The sequence below is a fragment of the Peromyscus maniculatus genome, chromosome 13, assembly GCF_049852395.1.
Source record: "Peromyscus maniculatus bairdii isolate BWxNUB_F1_BW_parent chromosome 13, HU_Pman_BW_mat_3.1, whole genome shotgun sequence".
In the NCBI taxonomy this organism is placed as follows: domain Eukaryota; kingdom Metazoa; phylum Chordata; class Mammalia; order Rodentia; family Cricetidae; genus Peromyscus; species Peromyscus maniculatus.
In genome coordinates, this window is record NC_134864.1 from 32,152,915 (window position 1) to 32,179,197 (window position 26,283).

The window sequence follows — 26,283 nt, forward strand, 5'->3', positions numbered from 1 at the left end:
GCTCAACTCTGAACTACATCATTCTTCCTTGACTTAAGTCTCAGCTGGAGATGTCTTTTTATAGAAGCCCTTTACCAGTGCTCTACTTTGGTTTAGGCACTCTGTACCCATGCTACCTCAGCTTTCATCACAGCTTTTATTCCCCGAGAATTTGTCTATACCCCTCACTGTACTACAACTTGAACATAATTCCATGTTTGCCACTAGATTTCTGGAACAGCACTGTATATTAGCTACAGTTAAGTCCTAATACCAAATCACTACCTAGCTCATGGTACATTCTAGATATTTGTGCAGATGAAGAGAAATTGTTCAAAAGGTATGAAGCAATAATTTTCAAGGACTGTTACTTTTAAATGTTAAGCTTATTTTTTGCATCAGTGAATCCAAAAGAACACTCATCGACCTAAGCAGCACTGAGTATTAAGCACATTTAGCCGAGGGGATGCCACAACTGTACTTCAGTCAATTACTGAAGAGCTACTGTCATGGAAGATGCCACTGCCCAGTGGGCAAATCAGTAAATGACTTATAAAACTATGCTACTAGACTAGACATCATGGGACATAAATATCCCAGCACTCAAGACAGAAGTTAAGAAGCAAGCTAGCGAGAGCCTGGTCTAGGCTGCATGCTAAATCCAGGATCAAAATAATTTAGGCTAATCGAGAAGCATGCATGAAATACATCAGAAATGCAAGTGACCAGCAACTGTATTCTAACTCCTCACATGGCTGAGGTGGGATCACCGGAGCCCAGGAATCGGGCCCCATCTGTGGAAATGACCTAGGGAGGGAGGGAGGAAAGGAAAAAGACAAACAGATCAGACTTTACTGACAGAAATAAAGCTGTACTTCCAGTGTCAACTTCCATGTGCCATGAAGAAATCCGCTAAGGCTGGGATTAAGCAAATCAACAAGGACCAGAACAAGCAGATCTTAAAAAGGACCTAGGGCCACTTTAAAAATGTTACAATGGTATGTATCAAGGAAAATGAACACCTCTATCTTAAGGGTGAAATGTGTGAACCCAGGAAATACCTTTGTAGTTAACTGGGCCTTACAAATAGGAACCATGAAAGTTAATCTGCCCTTAGATTTGGATCTTTCCAAACACTATGGACACACGTGTGTATGAAGGTATCGACTAAAATGGCCTGTATTCTGGTCTGCGGATATAGTTGTTAGCTGAGTGCTTCCCTAGCATGCGTGAAGCACTGAGTTTGGTCCCAAGCAAAAATAGAAAACAAAGCGAAACTAGGCATAGTAGTTCAACATCTTCAGCCACCCAGGGAATTTTGAGGCCAGCCAGGGATACATCAGATCCTGTCTCAAAAAAGAAAAAACGACAAAAAACAAAACAAACAAACCAACCAACCCACTGGAAAAGAGAGAAGGGAACACTTAGAAACTATGTACCTCATTATGAGATACTATGTAGTTATCAAAATCCTTGTTTCAGCCAGGTATGGTGGTACACATCTTGAATTCCAGCACGGGGTGGGGGTGGGGTGGGGGGCTGGGGGGGTGTAGAAGCAGGTGGATCTCTACATTCAAGGCCAGCCAGGGATATAGTGAGATATTGCCTTTAAAAAAAAAAAAAAATCTTGTTTTCACTGGGGGTAATCCTCAGGGAAATGGGCAAGGCCAGCCTGGGCTTTTTGCAAAACTGTCTCAACAACCCTCCCCCCCCCACACACAAAACAAAATCCATCCCAAAACTCTTGTTTCCTACACAATTATGTACAATCATTTTCATTTTGGTGGGTTAAATGGGAACAAGTAAACTCATAAAGAATAAAACTGTAGACTATTTAAGATGTTCGTCTTTCCACATGTCTGATAATCAAAGCATGTCAGCAGCTTGTTTGTAAACTATTTCCAGTTCTGTTGTCCACTGCCACATCTACACAGTTCCCTTTTTTAAAGGCCAGAGCAGCAAAATAAAAAATGGATGTGGTTGTATCACAGTAAAATTTTTTTTATAAAAAAAATGAGCAGGATCTCAGATTTACCCAGCTGGCAGTACATGGTTTGCTGACCTGTGACCAAGCCAAAAAAAAAAGTGATCTGCCTTTTAATGGATCTACAGGACTAGGAGAAAGTTAAGCTTTCTACTTGATTTTTTATGTCTGTTATTTATTTCATGTGCAGGTGTTTTATCTGCCATGTCTGTGTATCATGTGCATGTGTGGTGCCCAGAGACCAGAAGAGGCATTGGATCCCCTGGAACTAGAGTTCCAGATGGTTGTGAACCATCGTGTCGGTGCTAAGAATTAACCCTGGTTCTCTGCAAGGGCATTCAATGCTCTTAACCACTGTGCCATCTTCCCAGCCCCTTATATGCATTAGTTACAGCAGCAAACTTATGCTCAGTACTCTTTACATACTTTGGTTGTCTAATCACACACATATTTGCTTTCAAAAAACAAGTGATTAATTTCTACTTATACACTGAGTACCCTTCTGTGAACCCAAACTCAAACCCTTGCAGCCAAGATATGACTTTACATAGTACCCACTAGTTTTCTTGAGGATTTTTTAGAGCAACTAAGTGGGCATTTTTTTCAACCAGTTCTTACATCAAATTCCCACCAAACCATCCAACTCCCCAAGTAATCGAGTTACTCTTTTAGCCCCTGAACGTTCCCTACTTTATTTTATTTTTTTGGTTTTTCGAGACAGGGTTTCTCTGCGTAGTTTTGGCGGCTGTCCTGGATCTCACTCTGTAGCACGGCATTCCCTACTTTAATATCAGCAAGGGCAGCTGATGTACATCCATGGGGCCAGCACTAAGAATGAGAAGACACTGGCTGGCATTTTTAGCGTCTGACTGCATTTGGGCAGCACAGAGAGAAAACCAACACTGTTTTTTTTTTAAAAAAAAAAAAACAACACAAATATGCTTGCTGAGCAGGCATAAAACACCCTGGGTTCAATTCCAAGCACTTTAACCAAAAGCTACATTTTGTTATAGATGTTTTAAAGTCTTGACAGCATTTTTAAAAAAGAACTGTATGGATGTGTATGAACGTCCAAAGTGCAATGTACACAGGTATAAAATTGTCAAAATTAAAAAAAATTCATACTTAATATGATGTGTCATTATTAGAGCTGCTTACATTGTGTTAATTTGTAGATATTCTGCTAAACATCTTTTATTCTGTTATTCTCTTGAGAGAACTTTACAGAAATTTTGTATGCACCGACAGTGATACCCACAAACATTGTAAATGATGAAAATCTTGTAAGGATTCCAAAGAATTTTACTTAGTTCTTTAAAATCTTTTTGGGGGCAGGGCAGTGGTGGTGCATGTCTTTAATCCCAGCACGCAGGAGACAGAGCCAGGCGGATCTCCTTGAGTTCCAGGCCAGCCTGGTCTATGCAGCGAGATCGAGGACAGGCACCAAAACTACACAAAGAAACCCTGTCTGGAAAAAAACAAAAACAAAAGATAATATTAAAATAAAAATCTTTTTGGGGGGTGGGGGAGAGGGAAGTAATGTCTTGCTCTGTGCTCAGCCTCCAAAGCACTAGAATTACAGGTGTATACCACGATACCCAGTACTTTGGAATTTCTACTGATCAAAGGTTACTACAAAAGAGAACACCTGGTGATACTGTGTTCCCCAAAATATTATGTGCTCTAATGAACTTATCTGGGGTCAGAGAAGAGAACAGCCACTAGACATAGAGGCCAGAAAATGGTGGCACACACGCCTTTAATCCTAGCATTCCAGAGGAAGAGATCCGTCTCGATCTCTGTGAGTTCAAAGACACACTGGAAACAGCTAGGCATGGTATCGAGAGCCTTTAATCCCAGGAAGTGATGGCAGGAAGCAAAAAGGTATTTAAGGTATGAGGACCAGGAACTAGAGCTGTTTAAGCTTTTAGGCTTTTGAGTAGCAGTTTGGCTGAGATTCATTTGGATGAGGACTCAGAGACTTCCAGTCTGAGGAAACAGGATCAGCTGAGGAACTGGCGAGGCGAGGTGGCTGTGGCTTGTTCTGCTTCTCTGATCTTCCAGCATTTCACCCCAGTACCTGGCTTCAGGTTTGTTTTTAATAAGACCTGTTCAGATTCATGCTACAAGAACAGGATAAAAAGTAGGGTTGTTTTTGTTGTTGTCATTTGTTTTTTAGAGCAACACAGACACAATTAAGATACCAGATAACCTGAACAAACATTCACTATCCAGATGTGGTAAAACTAAGTAAAGACAAACCGTTTCTGTAGGAAGCAGACACAGGAGAGCCTCTGACTGTGTCAACCAGACACTGAGAGCTCCTTCTCCAGCAGCAAAGAAACTCAGCATCTCTACTCCTCTAACTGCATGCTTGGGACAGGAGAGCCGCTGTGACTGACACACAGAGGCGCTTCTTCCAATCTTTCAGGCTCCGTGTTATATGAGGACACGATTGAAGAGGCCATCCCAAGTGGTACACAAAGTCATGTCTTTATTTAAAAAATTTTTTTCCCAATGTTTCACAATGAACAAGAAACTTGCTAGACTTATCTGTAGAGCATTTGCCTAGCATGTGCAAGACCAAGGGTTCAAATTCTTAGCATCTCCAAAAAAGAGAAGAAACAATTATCAAAATCAGTAAGTTTTATACCTAAAACCAATTCCTGCACCAAGACTGAGCTTTGAAAACCTTCACCTATGAGCATTTTCCAGACAGAGCCGCCCACAGCCAGACAGCCCCTTCCCACTGTCCTTGGAGCTCGCCGCCGCCTCCCCCTGCATTTTCACTCTTCACGTGCAGAGTAAGTTAGTTAATCGGTTATGAGTTGTTCTTACTCGGTTATTCAGTAAGTGTTCTTCATTAAAACAAACTCTTGGAGGAAGTAAGTCCTTTGCATAACTCTATAAATGCATATTAATTTCTGTAAGAAATCAGGATCCACTTGTAGACTTGTTCCCCAAGCTTTTCCAAAGCAAAGGCTAGCTTAACTTGGAAGACAATGAGTGAAGTCTGGTGTCAACCAGTGGACTTGCACTTTCTTCTCATAAACACAGGGTCACTCTCCAGGCCAAGGTGCATGAGGAGATGCAGAATACTGACAAACTGTAAACCAAAGTCTTCAGGCCATTCTTTTAGAAACAGCAGGAGTCACAGGTGGGGGTGACAGAAAGAGTAAGGTATAAAATAAGACATGAGGTTCCACAGCAAACACACTGAATGCCTTCACAACTGAATTTAAATGCTGAGAAATCCCATTTGAGAGAGCTGAAAAATCTCTCAGATGGAAATACAAAAACAAATGTAAATAGCTGGTGAGTCTCAAAATAGAATGATCTGTTTTACTGAAAGTTTCCTATCAGACAAAAATCAAGAATTTTCATAAAAGCATATATATTTTAAAACATGTTCCTCCAAAGGGACATCCACTCCTGGGTCCTGATGCCATTTATATGATGGGATAGTGCTGCATGTGGTAAAATAGAAAGGTGTCCAAGTTAAAACAAAGGAACAGACTGCAAAATTTTGAATTGTTAAAACAAAGAACCATGTATAGATACACAGACTGACATAATAAAAGACAGCATTCCTGAAAACTATGAAGAATACAGGAACAGTATTCCCCTGGGGTATGAAAATAAGTCAAAGAGGGAAATGTTCTGTGGTTACCAAATAACCTGTGGACGCTGCAGAACGGTAAAAAAGCCTACACATGTCATTTAGAACATATAAAAGCCTCTAAGCCTTTAAAAACCTGGCTCTACTCACCACACTCTAGGAACACTGACTATGTAACATTAGTTTACAACATTTGCTGCCTCAAGCCACTGACTCAATAGTCATAATCACAAGGCTCCTTGAGTATTTGTTAAGATTGAAACTTAGATAACAAGTCACCAAGATTTTGGAGAACAAACCAATTTAAAAGTTTGATCAAATGAACATATTTATCAGCAAATAAAATGTTCTGTCTAGAATTTTTTTTCTTTTTACAAAATTCTGGATCACAACATTCTGTTTTCATTAACCCCCAAAGATCTACGTGCTGGACAAGTACATATTTCAAAACAATGAAACCATAGGCATAAAACATGCAGGAGGGATAGGGTATTAGATGCACCATCTTGGCAGTAAGTCTTCATTGGAAAAGGCCAACATAAAGTCCTAAGTCAAAGGAAAAGGTGTCAGAGAAAAGCCCTACCTACCTTTTCTACCTATTCAAGGTCTACCTATTCAAAAGCTTATCCCTAAGCAGTGGAAATTATGACCAAGAACACTAGGGTGGGAGACAGAAGCCCTTCACAAGTACATGCTCCACCCATGGGACTCAAACTCAAGTCTTGAGAAGCACTATCCCAGCTGCACATCAGCAGGGAACATAGCACCTGGACAGCCCTATACCAGAGAAGTCCATTGTCTTCTCCAAACCCTTCACAGCACTTGGACATTTCCAAATTCCAATAGTGTCCTTTCAAGAGGAAACTAGTGTGCAGATGAATCACTAATAATATAAAACTCAAGGTTTTTGAAGTCTGCATACAGTCATCAAAGGACGGATAAACCTAGTCAATGAGTTGTGGACTCCCACATCACTGCTGTGCTGGAGGGTCTAACAGGCTCTGGAGATGCATGCATTTCATGATGTCAGACTGCTAGTCAAATGAGTCTGCTACTACAGAGCATCTTCCTGTTCTTTTGTTCAGATGGCTGTGAAACACCAGCACAGTCCTGGGTATACACTGGATACACATAAGTATACCTTCACTTGTTCAAATACAACACATGAAAGGCAAATTAATGATATCGCTTCTAAAATCAACAAAGTTCAACTGATTTGAAATAAATTCAATACAATAAGCTAATTTATACAATTTTAAAATTTCTTTTAAAAAGCACATTTTAAAATTTTAAGGGGAAGAGACTACATAAATGAAACTCATTCTCTTTAGGCTGAGGATGTCGTAGAGGTAAGAACTAGTAGCTGGCTTCTCTGCTTCTCTGATCTTTCAGTTTTCACCCTGATATCTGGCTCTGAGTTATTTTATTAAAGACCATCTAAGACTGGAACAACAGTAAGGTGCCCCACACAATGAGTCACTGTCAACTTGAGGGACAAGGCTATCCCACTACTCTAAAGGTTAGTAAGATTCTAAGCGGGGGAGGTGGCAAGGCGGGAGGACCTCTGTAAGTTCAAAGCCAGCCTGGTGTACATAGTGAGTTCCAGGACAGTCAGGGCTATATAAAGACCCTGTCAGAAAAGAAGAAAACAGAAATACAAAAACTCAGACTCTACAGAGTAAATGGTACATAGTTCATCAGAATATCAAAAAATTCATGTTAAATGATTTAAGTATTTTTGAGAAATACAGGAAGTGACTTAAAATTTCAAAATAAAGAGAATCTAATCACACCTAAATATTAGAGTACAATTTAATCCAAGTACCTTCTCCCAAGAATAAAGGCTGTAACGAGCTTACCTGTTTGTTCTATGCCTTGACGATTCCATTACATGAGCTGATAGAAGAAAACCACTCAGTGAGTACCTCACACATGAAAGGGTGTAAAAACACCACACTCACAATATCACCATGAGTACTTTAATAATAGTCACTAATGTTAAGAAGTTTATGATTTCAACTGGAATTTCACTTCTTCCCAATCAAGGTTCAGAAGGAACAAGGTTCCCCACAGGTACATAGACCAGAAACACACAAATGTAAAGTGCTGTGTTCTCAAAATGTGACCCGGGGGCCTGCACAGGGCTGCACCAGGTCGAACTGCCCTTTTACTACTTCTAAAGCCGGCGTGCACCTCTCTCGCCATCTGGACTTCACACGCGCACAGTGCAGTTCCCAGTGCTTTTCTGCGGGGTGACGATGACGACTCAGAATGCAAACAGTTTCTACTAAACCTGACATTAAAAAAGCGGGAGAAACAGGAAGAATGTTTCCTTCCATTTTGGAAAAGTGATTTTATATTAAATCTCTAGGTTAACAAGCAATAGGACTACCACAGCCATATTTAAAAGTTAGGTTTTGGAAATCCCTCTGTACTGATCTGCAATATAACTTAGAAAAACTCAAGTTTCACAAACAAAAGCTCTTTGGGGGACCTCAACAGTTATAAAAACGATGAACAGAAAACATGTTTCAGAAATGCTGGCCCAGTGACAGCAGCCAGTTCCTCTCTCGACTTTGCGACTGACAGGAACTACTAGCACCAAAGCCCCTCCCAGATAAGGGGTGTTCTATTTACAGAACAAATTATCTTATGGAAGAAATGACAACCTATCCTCTATTTTCAAAAGAATCTCAAATAAAACATGCCTTGTGTCATAAAAATGAGAATAAGATGTTTTTAAACTTAACACAGTTTTTGCCAACCTAAAAGACAAATTAATTTCTGATCAAAGACACAACAGGGAACATGTTTCAAGCAATATGCTGGGAGTGTGAAGATCCTCTGCCTTGTCACCCGGACCACTGTGCTTCAAATGCTCGACACAATGACTAAAATTAGGAGCAAAACAAATTTAAGCCTAAAAAGTGGATTTTTAAGAGAAAAATGAGAAAACCCACTTTAACACTGGAGCTCTTCTGAATCTAAGTACTTGTATTTTGATTATGAGCACTCATGGAAAATTAATACAAGTTCCCCCCATTTAATTACACATCTCAAGATCTACTGGAAAAAATAGTCTTTAAAACTATTTTGATAACAACTGTTTAATTTACTTAATAGATGGAAAGCCTGGTAGGTTATTTGGGTAATGGCCTACAATTATATAGTATAACTTTTGTACATATGAATTGATTTGAATCTAATACAATCTCAAACAGAAGTTTAAAGACATTAAGTTCTCTTCCATGAAAATAGATGAAGCCCCCAAAATGTACAAAGAATTCAAGACTATGCCCAAGGTGTAGCTGAGCCTGAGCAGCAATAACTGGATTCTCAGTGGCAAGCTGCTCAGAAAGGGCTGAGTCTCGGGCATGTCACTTGTCAAGTACATTTTATAAAGCACACCTTCCACGAAGGAGGACAGCAGACTGCAGCCCAAGTAAACACCCAGACTTTAAAGCATGACGGTAATAGCAATCACTGCAAAATGCATCCAACATGAATAAAATGTTTGAGCAAGCTGATGCTTACTTACATCACCTAAAACCAAACTTTAAAAACTGTTTAAATCACTTTCATACAGGCATTACATACTGTGTATGCAATTTTAGCTTTTTGGATGGCACAGAGTCATTACCGAATGTACTAATACTGCTGTCCTCTAGACCAGGCTGGCTGTCCCTGTGGCCTTTGCCAGTGCAGGCTCTCCATTGTCATTTTGGACTCCTTCCTTTCATCAACACAAATATGCTATGGATCAATAAATCAAATTATCAAATTATTAAACTCACATTCAAAGAAACATGTATGCTCTACATACAGAATCATGACTTGGGGCATTGTTCGAAGCTTTTTTTTTTTTTTTTAAATCATTTCAGTTCTCTTAGTTGTGTTTCATTTTGAAGAGAGTGTCGGATTACCTTGGGATGAATGAGGCATTACTACATATAAATATTTAAACAAGTTCATTTGAATATTAACAAAAAGAAAAACTAAACTTAGTATTGCTACCTTTTTATACAAAGTATTTCATCACTTTAAGGTAACATTTGGGTTCCTGTTTCTTTACCCCAAAACAAACACAAATAAATGTTCTATTGATAGTTATCAGTCTGTCCAGAAAATGGGGGGAGAAAGGGGGCATGAACTCAGGTGCAATCGTGTCACAGTCAAGGCATGTCTGCTTCCAATACATTCAAAGACAATTAAAATGGAGAACAGAAAAAAAAATAGTTAAAATAGGCCTTTTGCAGTCTGAGAATTTAAGATCTTTAAAAAATATTTGTAAATACACAAACATGCAAATTCTCCATATTTACAAACTTCACAAAATTAATAAGTTGCAGAGAAATTAGAAGTAGCATGGTGAATCTGACAAGCTACATGTAAATGCTTTTCCACTGTCACAGTCCTGAATATAGCGTCCTAGTAGTTTTAATACATTTTCTACATGGCCTTTTAAAAAAAGTTAGTCACTAGAAGTCTTTAAGAATTCAAGATGTTCTCAACTCACTACTCATTATTTAAGGCCACTTTGGTAAAGGCATTGCAGCAAGAACACAAAAACAATAGCATATTTTCTAATATTTATTTTGTTCACCTGCAAACTGTAGCAAAACATGATCAGCTTTATTCCGCAGACAGGTGTCCTTCACATCTTTAAAGAATTTAGCCGTGTATAAATAGAAGAGCTCTTTAGAAGGAAAAATTCAAGAATGAATAAAACCTTCCGATTTTGACTTTGAACTTTCCAGAAGTGATGCTTCAAATGATTTTAGTCATTCATTCCAAGATATATGACAGCACCTTAAAAGTGGCTGATCTATTCCCCAGTAACATTTCTCACATAACAATGTGTTAAAGTTACAAATACTGATATGCACAAATAGCTAATTTCTAAGAAAAATATGTACAGTACTGCAGCATAATGAATGTGGGATCTGCAATAACTTAACATTAGCCAATTTTTAATGTACATGATGCCGCTACCTTTTCCTGCCAATTCACAAGTGAAAAGTTGTTGCTGAGCCCTCTGTTTCGCACGTATTACCTGGTGTTTAATACACAATGCAGGCTTTTTAAAGACTTCTCTCATGTTTAAAGCTAAGATCAGTGAAACAAGACAACAGTGCAAGAGGCGGAGAGATGTAATATGATCACATAAAAGTTCGTTCCAGTACAGTGTCTGTGTAAGGCTATAAGAAGGGATTGGTTGATGAGCTTCCCGTTGGAAATTGTCCTGTTGGTGCACCAGGCTATCGGAAAAAACACAAGGACAAAATAAACAGAAATGATGCTTGTATGAGACGAAAGCATTAAATTGTACTGAAAAACTTCAAACTTTTGTTAAGAATTTTTTATTGCCAACCTTTATTCATTTCTGTTGCTGTCAACAAACTGTAAACCACCTCCTACTTGTTACAGACTATACTGTCCTTTCATGTATTTGTTTACACAAGTGCTTTAATACTGTCTAAAAAGGAGCCTGGCACTTAAAAGAAGTACTTGTACCTTCAAAAAAACAAACAAAAATCTCATTCTTAAGGCTCCTTTTCCCTAAATCCAAAGGTTTCTTCAAGTGTAATTCTGGCAAGAGTGCATGTATTTCATATTATAAAATAGTGAATCTATTATCCACACTTTGATTTGCAACTAACTTCTTAGAGGCATTGTAAGGGCCATACATAATCTATAGCATCATATTAACAGAACACTAAGTTGTATGCAAGGATAGTCACATTCTGTTTTCCCAGGTTAATAAACTGTAACTTATTTTCTAAGGCACTAAAACTGAAATTCACTCACCATAAAAGGATTACTAGACACTCCAGCAGCTGCAACTTGACCAAAAGGGGTCACTACTGGTTTTGTTTGTCCAAATGTTGCAAAACCTGCACCTTATTAAAAAGAGAGAGAGCCACCAGTTACAAGCGACACTGCCACCAAGAGATGATCCCAACCTTAGAAGTCTCATAAACGTTCTTACCAGATGACAAAATAAAATGTAACATTAGGTCTCATGTCTTTTCAGACACTAGAGACAAACTTCCTAAGGCATTTATTAAGAGCCTCCGAGCTCTGAAACAATCTAACTCAGCCCAGAGTAGGTCACTGACCTTTGAGGACTTAACTGACAGATGAGTGTGTGACTACTTGAGGGAAGCATATGGCCAATACAGTGGATTCTACACATCACCACAGTATTTCTTATGAAACATGTCATCATTTATGACTATTCGATGCACTGTATTTTCTAACTACTGAATGTATGAGAACTGAGAACATTCTTGAAAAGTATGGATTTCAAACTTCAGCAAGTAAGAAACCGGTAAGAAGAAGGGCTAAGTCAATCTCCTAGCCAGTCACCAAAACAAGCTGTAAGTACATCACTGTCACTTACTTAAGAGGGTTTGTCTAAAACACCACTACACCAAAAAGGCACGCCAGCAACCATTCTTCACAAAAATATAATTTCCATTTCAAACCAAGAAACATATGACAACACAAGATGGACTTAAAAGATAAAGACATGGGTGACTCTAAGAAGAGCTTGACAGTCACTGAGGTTTCCTAACACATGGTCAAGGAAATGTATAAAACCACAATCTTCTTATGTACAGCCCAAACTGCCAAAGGCTCTCTTCCGGAGTCCCCACTCGGTGCACAAGACTACAGCAGTCTAAGACAGTCTTCATCTCAAGCACTTAACATCACACTATGTAAGGGGCACTGACATCACGCAGCTGGTCAGATGTTCAAGCTTACCATTGGGCTGTTGAGAGAAAGCTGTCTGCTGAGGAAAAGCTGCTTGGGTCGGGAAGGCGGGCTGCTGGAAACTGCCACTAAAGCTGGTGGGGAGACTGTACGGGGCAGGAGTTCCAAATCCTGCCGGCATACTCATGGACGCAGTGCCGAAGGTTGCCGCTGACAAGAGAAACATGGGGGTCAGAGACACACACAGCAATTCACGGTGTGGAATACACCGCACCTACCTTGACAACACTAAGACACACATTAAGGGCATCTGAAAGCCCCAAATCCTGACAAAGTCAGCAGAGATTAGCACTGTCTACTCTAACTATAATAGAACCTAAGAAATTTTGTTCTGAAATGCAGTGACTAGAAAGAAACTACTAAAGCTATCATTCAAACTCCGCCCCCGCCCCCAAATTTCCCTAAGCAATTACATAAAGTCAAATAATAGCCTGCTTTCAGAAGCTAGTCATACTGTGATGGTGTATAGGAAGGAGTGAGTACACATCCTGGGTTTGAGGCAGTTTTCCTATATCTAACTTAAAAAACCTAACTTTAATTACTAAGGTTCATGTTTCTGTAGAAAAAAATTTAAGACCTCTTAAAGAGTTAAAAATAATAGGATTTATAAGGCAACTAGGGTGAAAGGCAGGGCATTCAAAACTACAGTTTTATAACTACAGCCAAAGACAAAAGAAAGAAATTCTATTTAAAACATTAATGCAATTATAAGGACATAGTAAGTTCCTACTAATTATATATATGTGTATATATACAACTTTATATGTATATATACACACAATATATATAGACATAAGTGTGTGTGTATATATATATGTACATACATACACAAAACACACACACACACACACACACACACACACACACACACACACACACTTCTACACCCACATTTCACAAGTCTGGAAGAGAATGGAGGCTGTCTGGGGTTACTGAGCTGCACAAGTTGGTATCAATGCACAAAGATTGGAAAAGAAGCGCAAAGGGCATTTTTACAAGAGATGACTACCAGGCCCATGGGTCCTGTGTCCATGTTACTAGCTCCTCCTTGGTTTGCTGTGCTTGGTGGGTAAAGCATGAGCTGGACTCTATGTGGCAATCACCAATGTTTATGTGATATGCCTGCATCAAGCCCTATTTACATAAACAACCACATTTATAAACAAACTCTCACTTTAGAGACGTGCAGTAGTGGAATGCTGTGTGAGTAACTGGTAGGAAATACGTAAAACAGCACCTTCCCATGATCCGATGGTATGCTTGTTATCAGGAAGGACTGAGTGAATAGTGACAATAACGTTGCTTTAACTGTGCACTCCTGCTAAAGGATACAGTGAAATACTACTGTCAAAGCACATCAACTTATTTACTGAATTTCCTCATTTCAAAAACTTTACCAAACTGGTACTGATTCAAGGCAAAGAAATTAAATATGAAAAGCACTGCATAAAATGTTCTTATCGAAAAACAGACAAACTGAAAAGTGTTATAGCAATCCTAATGTTTATGACAATGCAAATTAGCTCAAGGAACCTAGTTAGATTCAGAAGGTTTCTGGTTTTTACGTCTTTACTGACAGGATGGGGGGAGAAAAGAAGAACAGGCTATTGGGAAGCAAGTGAATGAAAGAAAGAAAGAAAGTCTGAGCACACTGCAAGGAGACGGGAGGGTGTCACTGCAGACACAACGCGCTGATGCAGCTGACAGGTCACTGCGGGAAGCACTCAAAGCAAAGCTCGGACAGTTAGGCAAAACCAAACTCCATGAGATAAAGCAGGAAAATGATTTGGTGCATCAAAAGGTATCACTTACAGTACTATGGATTAAAACATAAGAAAAGCAATCAAAATAGCTATTAACATTCTACTGTGACCATGGAGGTAAGCAATAATGCTTTTCAGTATTAAAACATAAATCATTATATAGGATTTTCGTGTTACTTTAAATACGTGACCTTGATGCCACACATCCATGCCCACTCCATATTAAAACATGGAAATAACTTAACTCTACATGCAAGGATCCAGAACACTAGCAAAAGCTTCCACAAGCAGCTAGACAAATTGCCACACATATCTAGTTGTGGCCACCTACCAAAATGAGCGTGAGGAAACACTTGAGAATGCATTGCTCCAGAAAGGCCTTATGGGAAGCCATAAAGAGACCAAGGTCAATCAAGTTATGTACAGTTACTGTTAAAGTAAAAGTTATATGGTTTCATTAAAGAGCTCTAGAGTTAGAATGCAGTACTGCCCACTTGGGGGGGGGGTCACAGGAATATACAGTAGAAACTCACCCACAAAAGAGACCTCTTGTTTCAATTACATTCACATTATAGTATGTCACTTTTAACAGTTTAGAACAATAAATACCAAGTGAAGAAAAACTACTGAAATATATTTTTAAAAATAATCCTTCATAGCTGGGCACAACAGCTCATACTTTTAATTCCAGCCTGGGAGGAGGGATTAACTCTGTGACTTTGAGGCCAGCCGTATCCTATATAATGAATTCCAAACCAACCAGGCCTACAGAGTGAGAGTCTGTCTCAAAACAAAAGTAATCTTAGCTTTGTTTTATCATGTGAAAATAGAACTATAACCATAAAAACAGTACAGTAAGAGCCAGGCATAGGGGCATACACTTGAAATCCTGACAAGTTTAGAGATGGAGGCAGGAAAATCAGTAGTACAAAGGCCAGCCTCAGCTACAAAGTAAATTCAGGGCCAGTCTGGGCTACATGAAACCTTATCTTAACACACACACGCACACATGCACGCACAGACACACACAAAGTAAGCATCATGAGACACGTCCAAAAAAAATGTTCCTTTACCAACTGAAACTCCAAGTCTTGAACAGAGCACCTGAATGTTTTCTTCACAAATCAAGACATTAACTAGAAATATCTAAAAATAACTTAAATGAGCTAAGAATTCTGAGGAGAAAGTGAATTGAGCCCCTTTAGTTGACTGAAAGCATCCTGACTGACAGATGGAGAAAGGCATCCTGTGCATGACTCACCTGGTGGGCAGGAGGACAGCACCTCCCTCATGTATATATGCAGGTAACAGAAGAGACTTAGCTTACTGGAGTCCACAGCTCTGTTCTGCTGTTGTTAAACAGTCTCGATTGGGGTTATTTCTAAAATGTATTTCTATGCATTTTAGACTGGAATACTTTTTAGATTAGCAAAAATCGAAGGCCCATGGTGATAGAGGAAAACAACTCTGAATCTTGGTTCTGCCGCTTTCTACCTCTATGATATTTTTAACTAATACAAACTTCAGTTTCCTCATTTGCAAAGGGGATGATGGAAGGACAGAGATAACAGGACCCATGTACTTCACAAAGCTACTATAAAAATGATGTACAACAATGAGTTCATATACTACTATGTGGAAAGCAAAAAGTATTTTTCTTGCCTATTTAAATAGATTTTATATTGTGCTCTAAATTTAGCAAAATGTTGCAAAGGGGGCTGGAGGGATGGTACAACTGGTAAAGTTCCTACAAGCACAAAGTCCTGAGTTCAGTCCCAGAACCCATAGAATCACCTCTCTGCCTTTTGGCTAAAATCCATGTGGATATTATCAGACGAGGTAGCACAGGCCTGTAATCCCAGACCGGGGAAGCAGAGACACAAGAATCCCTAATGCTTCTAGGTCAGCAACTGTGGCCTATTTGGTGAGCTCTAGGCCTCTGTCTCTAAAGAGGTAGATGACATTCCTAAGGATGACACCTAGTGTCATCTTCTTGCTTTATGAACACACCCATGTGAGCATGTGTACATGAACACAAACACATTTTTAGAGCTGAAAAAAAAAGGTTGGCAAAGAAGAGTTCTGTGATAAAAAGTTTGGTCAATTTAACTCTCTTAGAAATCTAAAAGCTTCCACTAGTCTTGCATCAGTAATGCTTGCTAAACTGTGCTTTCTCAGCACTTTCCCTATGCATTTACTGAGGCACAAAACTCTTTCCCATTGAATACTGCTTTGAAAACTTCTCAAGGCCAGCAATATGGCTCAGCAGATAAATAAAAGGGCTTGCTGCATAAGCCTGAATCTTGAGTTCAATCCCTAGATCCCACAATGGAAGAACTGATCCCAAAAGCTGTTCTCTGACCTCCACACAAGTTCTACAGGCCATTCACAGTTCCCTACCCCGCCCCCAGTTTCTCTCTAATAAAACTATTTTTAAAATTCTCAGTCAACAGTGACAGTTAAACAGTACTAAGCACCACCATACTTTAGTCTGAAATAGCTGACAGCCCAGGTTGGTACTTATGTGTTATTCTTCAAGAGCATAGAACTGTCCCACACTGTTCTTCCAAAGCTATCTCAAAAGAACATTTCACAGGGCTATTAACACATTTGAGAGAAACAAAGAGCACTCCAAGAGTCCAAGTTCTGCAAAGGCCTGGAAATTCCCAAGGACCACAGTGTAGCTGTCAAAGCATCGCAGTGCGGCAGCTTCAACATCTGTTTCAACTTAATCAATTTCATAATAACCTAAAAAAGATATCCAATGGGATACATCAAAACACCTTATAATGCAAAAATTACTTCGAAATAGCCAGGAATGGTGGCACACACCTTTAATCCCAGCATTTAGAAGGCAAAGACAGGCAGATTTCTTTCAGTTCAAGGCTGGCCTGGTCTACATACCAAATTCTAGGACAGGGCAGTCAGGGCTCTACAGAGATAACTTATCTCCAAAAAAAAGGGGGGGGGGACACAAAAACAAAAGCAAAACAAAAATTATTTTGAAATAAAAATTTGTAGAGTATTTTCTTTCTGATAAACTTCAAAATTAAATATTGCTAGATCACCTGTAGATCTTATATATACCACTACATTCTCTATAGAAGCTTACCTCTAAAAATACTTTCAAAAGCAGTAAAAAATAAGGAAGGGGGGGCAGGGGTCCCAGGCTCTGAACAAATCATTTTTAAAAATTAAATCTGATAGGAATTTCAAATACTTAAATTATGACTAATGTGTTTGTGTAAATAAAAAATAATACTTATTATTCTGACTTCTGGCATCACAATTTTTAATTTTTGCTTTGTTTAGCTAGGTTCTCCCTGCAGTAGTCCAGACTGGCCCCCAACTCCTGATCTTCCTCTACCTCTCACTGCTGAGTTTGATTAGGTATGTTATAATGGTATACCCTTAGAACTTCCTATCACCACTTGCTGTAATTGGTGTGGAAGCTTTGGTTCTGACATTCTCTGAAACACACAGAAACAAAGTGTATGGAGTCTAGTCACACCACTTACACCTGCTGATGTGCCATGCCAGGAGATGGCAGCAAGTCAAAACAAAGAAATGCAACGAGAATGACGTGACTGGCGTGGGTGTGAATCAAGTATCAAAAAAAAAGATGGGAAGATAAACAGAATTAATGAAAAAAAAAAGTGAAAGACAAAATGTTCAAGTACTGAACTCCAAAATGAATAGACATTAAAGTTTAGTTCGTAGAATGCATGCCTAGGATGCAGGAGGACCCAGGCATAATCCTCAGCTCTCATAAAAAACAAAAAACAAACAAACAAACAAAAATAACCCATAAAATACGAAGCTGAAAAGAGACACTAGGGATATGTAATTAGAGTTAATATAACAAAATTCACTCATCCGATATAATCTCATAAGGCTTTTTATGAAAGCATTTTGTTGATACTGAATGCCTAATAGCCATTCTGGCACCAAACAAGCTGAACTACTATTGTCAATCAAGTTCTTCTGCCCATATTTGAGCATCCCAATCTGAAAACCCAAAGTTTCAGCCAGAAGGGTGGAAACATAAACTTCTCAGGTCCTTTGTGACTGTTAAACCCCTAAATGTCAAAAACTTTCAGTAGCATTTGTCAATTTTTAAAGAAAAGGTCTTTCTTTCTTTTTCTTTTCTTTTTTTCTCCCAAGAAAGGATTTTTTTGTGTAACTCTGGATGTCCTGGAATTCAGTCTGTAGACCAGGCTGGCCTCCAACTCACAGCACTCCACTTGCCTCTGCCTCCCAAGTGCTAGGATTAAAGGCATGCACCACCACTGCCCAGCAAGGTCTTTCTATGTGGCTCAGGCTGGCCTCATACTATCCTCCTGCCTCAGCCTTCCAAGTACTGGGGTGAAAGATATATGCACCACACCCAGCTGGCATCTGTGTTTCTGAACACACTCACCTACCCTTTCCTGCACTACGCTTCAGTAGAAAGAGGTCTCATGTTAGGTATGACTTATAATAAATGAGTAAATAAATAATAAATAATAAACTCCTTTCCCCACAGTTATGATTCCTTGATCTGTCTTTTCTTCTTACCTGTTGCTCCTCTGGCATTGGTCTGAAATGGGTTTGTAGACGATGCAGCAGAAGGACCAGTAGCAGCAACAAATGGATTCGTAGAAGGCGTAGCTTTTAAAGAAGTATAAAGTATGCTGTAAAATCTTAATATTTTATATTCAAGATTTTTAAACTTTCTTCACTATTTTTGAAGAGAAAAATGTGTACCTTTTGATAATGTTTCTTTCTTACTATCTTCCAGCACCCCTAAAAAGAACATTCATTCTCTATGAAAAGTACATACCCCCAAATGGAGCGGGCCCAGTTGAAGCAGGCTGAGTCTGAGCAGAAGCACCCACAGGCACTGTTCCAAATACACTGCTGAAGAGAATATCAAGAGTCAGCATTTAATAAAGAAACAAGGTCATCTACCTACAAGCTGGCCACAAGATTCTGAAGCACATAAAAATTAACCTTTCTACACACCACTGCAGTTCTCAATGGTAACTCAAGATGAGTTTACATAAGGAAAATTTACTGAAATTCCAGTAACAAATTATTTACATATGCCATCTCTGTCAATCAGAAGTATATAGAAATTGAGAATTTAAAAAATATGCATCTAAGATTGGCTTCCATTACACAACAGCATTAAGTATTTTTAATAACTATTTTCAAGGCAAAAGGAACTTAACTTTTATTGTACATTTCTACTAATCCATGTATATATTACCATTTGTTTGACATGTAGGATGAACATGTACCTTACTTATATGCATACTTAACAACAGGTAAGAGTATTTCATTTTCTTTGATATGACACCAAAACTGGCAGTTTCCTAAAGGCTGCCTCAAATGGGGAATGTAAAAGCTATTAATGAACTTTTTCCACCCCACAAGGTCAAAGTTCACTACATCTTCACTTTCCAGTTTATGGTAGAATGCAAATTTCCCAAACTTCTAACATTGCATTTCAACAAGTTTTGTTTCTTTTTTGAGACAAGATTCCATACAGCGAAAGCCGGTCTGGAATCTGTTCTGCAGGGTGACCATGAACTTCCCTGCCTCTACTTCCAGGTACTGGTCATAAAGGTGTGCACCCCTGTGCTGGGAATCAAATCCAGAGCTTCCTGCATGCTGTGCAAGAACACTTGAGCAATGCCCTCAGCATAAGGGGTAGTCTTTACAGCGATCACACTCTGTAGAAATATCCAACAAATACTGAAATTCAAACCACCATAGTATGAGTAGCTGGCTTGTCCCAAAACTTAACAACAGTAAATTTCTTTTCAAGACAAACATATGTTTTACTCTGCATCCAAATATGATACATAACTAACTTAATATACAGAAAGTACATTTAATGGAAAACTAAAGTTGAAAATGTTATCATTTTACCAAGAATATTCGTTAGAAAAACTAATCAACACTATTTGTAAGGTAAAGAGAGAAATGGTGTCACATGCTATTTGAGAAGATGCGTAAGAATCTTGAGTTCAACACTAGTCCAGGCAACATAAGCAAACTTTTTTTTTTTAAATCAGAAATAAAACAGTGTGTTGTGTGCAAAAATCCAATGTCTGTTCTGCTCTGATCTGAGGAGACTACCTTAATTTCTGCAGCAAGGCTTTCCTGCCTCATTGTATTTTGTGTACCATCAAATGTCAATCACTGAAAAATCAAATTAGCATCTCAGAATTATGAAAAAGGTCTGAATTTACAGATCCTGTAAAGAGTCTAAAGTAACTCAAACATTCCACAGATCACACTTGTAAACTATTAATGTATCACAATGCAATATCAATAATCCATTCATCACATGGATTTCATCTATATTTCCAGGCCTTATGGCTACCTTGTTAGTATTATTAAAATATAACACAGACTACAGTATTAGTGAAGCAAACCAAAATAATGCCAAATTTTATTACTGGATTCAATTTGTCCCATTTCAAGTAATTAGACTTTCCCTCTAGAAAAGGTGGCAAAAGGAAATAAACTAAATAATAATAGTAATAAAGCAGCTCTATCTATAGAAATGGAACAAAAGAAATAACTAGAATGCTTATACTTTCCATAAATGTAAAAGGGTTATTAAAAGTCTAATGCTCTTCTAGGTTTGGAGGCACATGCCTGTAAGCACCCTGGAGACAGAGACAGAGGACCATGAACTCACAACCAACCTGGACTACACCAGACCTTATTTACCACAAGGCTGGTATTTTAAACATGTAGTCTTCCTGTTCTCTGGAAAACCTTTCCACAAGGTCCGTGTGAGCACAGTAGTGCATGTGCGGTTTACAATACTAAATGACAATGATGAGCCAGAGAACTGACAGGGGCAGTGGGGGGGTTCGGGGCAAACAGACTAAACACTGTGCCCTGACATATGCAACTTGACTGCTAAATCAATTATCTGCTTAGTACAAGCCATATGCAATTGTCCATTTAGAAATTTGTGTTCTTTGAAGTATGTTTAGCACCCAGGAGTGAAAAGGAGTTAAGATTTCTAAATAAAAGAATATGACAAACACTCAAGAACTACATTTTAAACAGCAAATTACGTTTAATTTCAACTTTAGATCTATTTTAACTTAGAAACTCTTCAATTATGTTTAAGTTACAATGCGACAAAAGTCCCTTTAAACTATGTCATTCAGACATGGAAACAGAGGTGTGTACCTGCTGGCATTACTGGTGGACGTGTACGCGTTACTGGAGGTGGCTGCAGAACTGAACACGCTGTCTAACTCTGCCAGCGCTGCGTACTTGTCCGAAGATGCACTTGAGTGACTGGGAACTGAAACCACAGAACCAACAGGAGCTTTACCCGTGGTCCCAAAACCACTCCCTTGATCACCTCCTGAAGGCAAACAAACAAAAAAGTTACACCAAAACTTTAATATTGTAGTGTCAGTTAATCAAGCGTATTTGCCATGAACACAGGTAAACCTAAAATTGACTTGATCTAAACATTAAATGGACAGGATTTAAAGAACTCTAAGACAGATGGTTTCGTTCAAATAAACACATAAATTTAAACGATGCATCTAATGTATTAATAGTACCATTTTTCCAGAGTTTTCTATGAAAAAAAAATCAGAGATAATTATAACAGTAAACATTTACTAAGTGCTTCTTAAGCTAGGCACTGCTCTAAATGCCTTCCATGCAATAATTCACAAAATATAGTCCAAGATTTCAATTCTATGATCTCTCTCAGTTTAGAAATGAGAAAAACAATGTTAGAGATCAAGATGCAGAATCCAGTGTAGGACAAATCCCCACTGTTCTCCATTCAGCTATATACTGTTAAAGGGGAAATACTGATCTTAAGGCCAAAACTTACTAGAAAAAATGTTAGAAAAATAATGGGCAGATCTCTGTAAGTTCAAGGCCAGCCTGGCCTACAGAGTAAGTTCCATGACAGCCAGGGTTACATAGAGAAAGCTTGTCTCAAAGAAAAAAAAAGGGGGGAGGGGGCAAAATGTTACTAAAAATAGTTCAAAATGCATATATAATAGAAATTACAAAATAGTACTATAGTCAGCTCTGTAAATAAAACATTTGACTCTTTGTAGCCACAGAATAGGAAAGCATGTTTTTAAAGACAAAAATACAATTATTTTCAATTACTTTCTTTTGAAAATCATTGTTTATATTATATATATTTATGTATATATATATATATAATTTCTATGTCTTCAGTTTTATAGTTGATATTTTACGTGCAAAAATGCCAGCAATCCTTTACTCAAAACATTGAATGTGCATATAACTTCTATACAAGTGAGAAAAGCATTGTCTCTTCAGATTTGAACGTATGTAATTTAGACAATTAGTATCTGTTTTGTTTACACATTGATACCTTGCCCAGCACTGAAGATATTGTCTAAATTAGCAAGTGCCGCATATTTGTCTGCTGTCTGTAAAGCAGCTTTGTTTGTTGAAACTTTACTAACAGTTGATGCTGTCTGATGACTCTGGGATGTACTGAAGGTTCCAAAATCAGCACTGGAGGATTTGGGGAAGTTATCAAAATGAGCAAAATTAGCATTTACTGATCCAGCACTTCCACCTGTAACAGAATAAACAAAACATGAAATTTCTAGGCTTCTCTCAATCTCACTGGTAAATTATTTGTGATCATTTCTGCCTAAGGGAGGTGTCCTATAAGGACACTCTTATAACCATGTGACTTTTATGAATTATGAAACTCGGTTTTCTAAGGCCTTATTTGTGGAGGTGGAGAGCTGTTGTGGAAGCGCTGGAATTACATTCCTTCTAGCTATGGAGATAGTACCATCACCTTACAGTTCTTCAACAGACTCTGAGTAATGTTTAAGAATATGCTGGTAATAGTTTTTAAAATCCTTGACATTTTCACTTGAAGAGCCACTACTTGACTCTACACAGCAGTTCAATGTGTATTCAACAGCCTGACGCTCACAGGAAAACTAAGCCCTACCATGTAGTTCAAAGAATACAAACTGAAGTGCACGACAGTCATTTTTGGTGTCATAAAGCACCACCCACCTAATAACAGTCACTAGCAGACTGCCTGCTAAATCTGTAAAGCATATTCTCAACCACAGAGATCCTTCTGAGCACTCAGAGACTTCCGCCAGTGCCTTCCACTCTATGCTTTGAATCCTACAGAGATATTAGTTCCTTTTTCCTAAACTGTCAAAACAGTGTCATGCACACTAAGGGGACAACAAAGGTCAAACACATTTTTTTAAGTAGAACGGATCATTACCTATGCAAAAGACCTACCATCAATCAATTCTCTGACATTTCCAAACCAAATACGAACTGATCTTTCTCAAGAATTAAACTCTGGCTGTTTCAAAGAAAACTAGGCATAGTGACACATGCCTATAATGTGACTTACTCAGGAGGCTGAGGCAGGAGGATTGCCAGTTCAACATCAACCTGGTCAGCACAGCAAGTCTCCGTTTTAAAAATTAGGTTTTAAAGAAAAATCAGCTAAAACTAACATAGATAAATATGTTAAAAGACAATGATCTATTATGGCTAGCTAGCAAACAAAATAAATACAAAATTTTTAAGATTTTTATGAAAAAATTTCAAATTATTAGATCAACTAACTTTCATTAAAAACTGTATCTTTAACTCTGAGTTTAATAAGAGAAGAGAGAGTAAAACGAATTTATGAAGGTTTATTAAGAATGATGATGTTCTATAACTGAAAAAACATGAAATAACACAGAAAGCATATAAATTAATACGAGATGCCTACTGGACAACAGAACTTACTGTGGGTAGCCTGGAGAGGAAAAGCTGAAGTAAATTCACCAAAACTGCAGCTAGATGAAAGTACTGTGAATGCTGGACAGCCAGAAATGTGTAAATGATCAGAGTTAAAGGAGGCGGCGAGAGAAAATGGAAAGAACAGGCTTTAAGACAACACACACAGAGTTCAAAGTTGAAAGAAAAATAGTTAGCGAAAAAGCTAAATAAGGGTTCAATGAATTTCTGAAAACAGTACACTTTATGCAAGAATTTTCTTGAAAACCAATTCCTGCACAAAATCATTTCCATACTTGAATAAAGTGATCATTAACAATTTATACTTGACTAAATAACATTAAAATGTTTTTCTCAAGCTTGCTGCCCCATAAAATAACTTATTTTTATTTCCATTGAAGCTATCAACTAGCTTCCTTATCGCAAGATACAACATCAGCTTTAATCACTGTGTTTCAAACGTACTTAAAAACTTGTTGCTTTACAACCTCAGTGGCTGGAAATTTCAAGGCAGAACCCTGTGCAGGAAGAGGAGGATGAGTTCTGGACAGCAGACAATGACCAAAGAGTTCAGAGAAACAAGGAGTTCAGGTTTCCCCAGAGCTTTGTGAAATACAACTACTTTAAAATTAGGTCACTAGAGAATTTAGTTTTTCAAAACTACATTTGGAAAGTTTTGTTTTTTAAAGCAAACATTTAAGCACAATGCTGGAGAGGCTCTACCTGTAGTTTGGGGCTGAAAAGGAGAGTGACTTGCTGTGGGGAAACCTCCAAAATTACTCGAACCACTAGACTGTCCAAATGCATCAAAGTTTGCAAAATCTGCATTTGCAGAATTCTGAGCTGTAATGGCAAGGACAACATATGTTAATGAATATGAAAACTACAACTGAGAAGACATGACAAATGAATTTAAGAATTTTATGAAAATGCCAATGCAATTTATAACTCACTTTAAAGAGAATTCATTTAAAAATCACTTCTTTTTAACCCAGTTAGAAGTATATACTAAACGGTATCCAGAAATTTCTAAAAGTGCTTTGTAAAGTCATAGGTCTGTCTGTTCACAATACTCTTTGAATGGACTTAGTCACAGTATTATTTTAAAGGCTCTAGTAACAAAAGAAAGCTAATTCAGAACATTAAGTACATTCGTTTTGGTAAACAAAACTGTGGACACAGTCTAGGAAATCCATTTTGATTTTTGGTTGTATTTCTTTGTGTATACATGAACAGAGGACAAAGGCTGACTTCAGGTGTCTTTCCAGTCACTCCCCACCTTTGTTCTTTTGAGGCAGGGTTTCTCACAGAGCCTAGGCTCACTGTTTCCACTGCTGGATACTGAGGCACAGGAACCTCGAGTCTTTGCCTCAAATGCTGGGGTTACAGATGAACACTTCTGTATCCAGCTTTTGTGTGTGTGCTGAGAATCTAAGTTAAGGTCATTATGCTTACACAACAAACATTTTACTCAGCCATCTTCCCAGCCCAGTAACTCATTTTAAAATGATAATGAATCTGAAAAATAATTTAAGTACCTAAAATAATGATATAGAGATGGTTTAATCACATTAATAAAACACTTTTGTTTTTAGTTTTGAGAAATAGGGTCTTTACTATGTAGATTAGGCTGGCCTGTCCCTCATGATCTCCTGCCTCAGTTTCCACAGTGTTGGGATTATAGGTGTGGACTATCACGTCCAGCTTTCTGGTTTACTAACATGGGAAATGTGTATGGACACAATCACTAAAAAGCTAAAGATATTTACATTTTAGGAGCTATTTAAAACACATTAAAGTTTAAGAAACAATAAAAGATAATTGCAATTATAACACAAACCTAAGATCAAAATTCTAGAGTTCTCTAAACTTTAAATATATAAATAAGATCATTAAAAAGCATTTTGAAAAAGGAGATGAAACCATAATAAACTCATAGGGGCTGGAAAGATGGCTCAATAGTTAACATTTGTTGCTCCTGCAAAGACCTAGGTTCAGATTCCAGCACCCACACAGTGGTTCACAATTGTCTGTAACTCCTGTTCTAGGGGGTTCAACACACTCTTCAGGCCTCTGCAGGTACTATACACATGGTACACAAACATACATGTAGGCAAAATACCCATACACATAGACTAAAAGTAAATCACTCACACACACACACACACACACACACACACACACACACACACACACACACACACACACGAGGTTATGAGGTAGGAAGCAAGGCCTTGGTCCCTTGTTTGGTCAAAGAGGCATTTTGCTACACAGGTTGCCTAAAAGGGAAGGGGAAAGATTCTCCTTATTTGGGAGATCTTGCTAGATAGGTTAACACTGGGAAAAGGAAACCTAGCCACACTCCCAACATA

The 26,283-nt window shown here is 38.2% G+C and overlaps 1 protein-coding gene and 1 long non-coding RNA gene across 23 annotated transcripts in view; both read right to left on the reverse strand.

Annotated features, from left to right (window-relative positions):
• Positions 1-4,435: 4,435 nt before the first annotated feature.
• LOC143268297 (uncharacterized) lies at positions 4,436-7,875 on the reverse strand. The gene is made up of 2 exons (XR_013044051.1): positions 7,442-7,875; positions 4,436-5,430 (listed from the first exon to the last, which is right to left on the reverse strand). It is a non-coding gene; the product is annotated as an uncharacterized LOC143268297 (long non-coding RNA).
• A 2,284-nt stretch (positions 7,876-10,159) lies between these two features.
• The window catches only part of Agfg1 (ArfGAP with FG repeats 1), a 53,514-nt gene continuing 37,390 nt past the window's right edge, over positions 10,160-26,283 (reverse strand). The window contains exons 6-15 of one of the 22 annotated variants that reach the window (XM_006990343.3): positions 24,635-24,754; positions 23,921-23,992; positions 22,509-22,718; positions 21,323-21,503; positions 18,945-19,021; positions 18,680-18,772; positions 14,454-14,501; positions 12,351-12,509; positions 11,391-11,482; positions 10,160-10,840 (exon numbers count right to left, since the gene is read on the reverse strand). In XM_006990343.3, coding sequence (XP_006990405.1) covers positions 10,781-10,840; positions 11,391-11,482; positions 12,351-12,509; positions 14,454-14,501; positions 18,680-18,772; positions 18,945-19,021; positions 21,323-21,503; positions 22,509-22,718; positions 23,921-23,992; positions 24,635-24,754 — 1,112 coding nt within the window. In that variant the 3' untranslated portion in view covers positions 10,160-10,780. The remainder of the gene's footprint in view (positions 10,841-11,390; positions 11,483-12,350; positions 12,510-14,453; positions 14,502-18,679; positions 18,773-18,944; positions 19,022-21,322; positions 21,504-22,508; positions 22,719-23,920; positions 23,993-24,634; positions 24,755-26,283) is intronic. The other 21 variants (XM_016008633.3, XM_016008629.3, XM_016008631.3 and 18 more) reach the window with 21 other exon arrangements.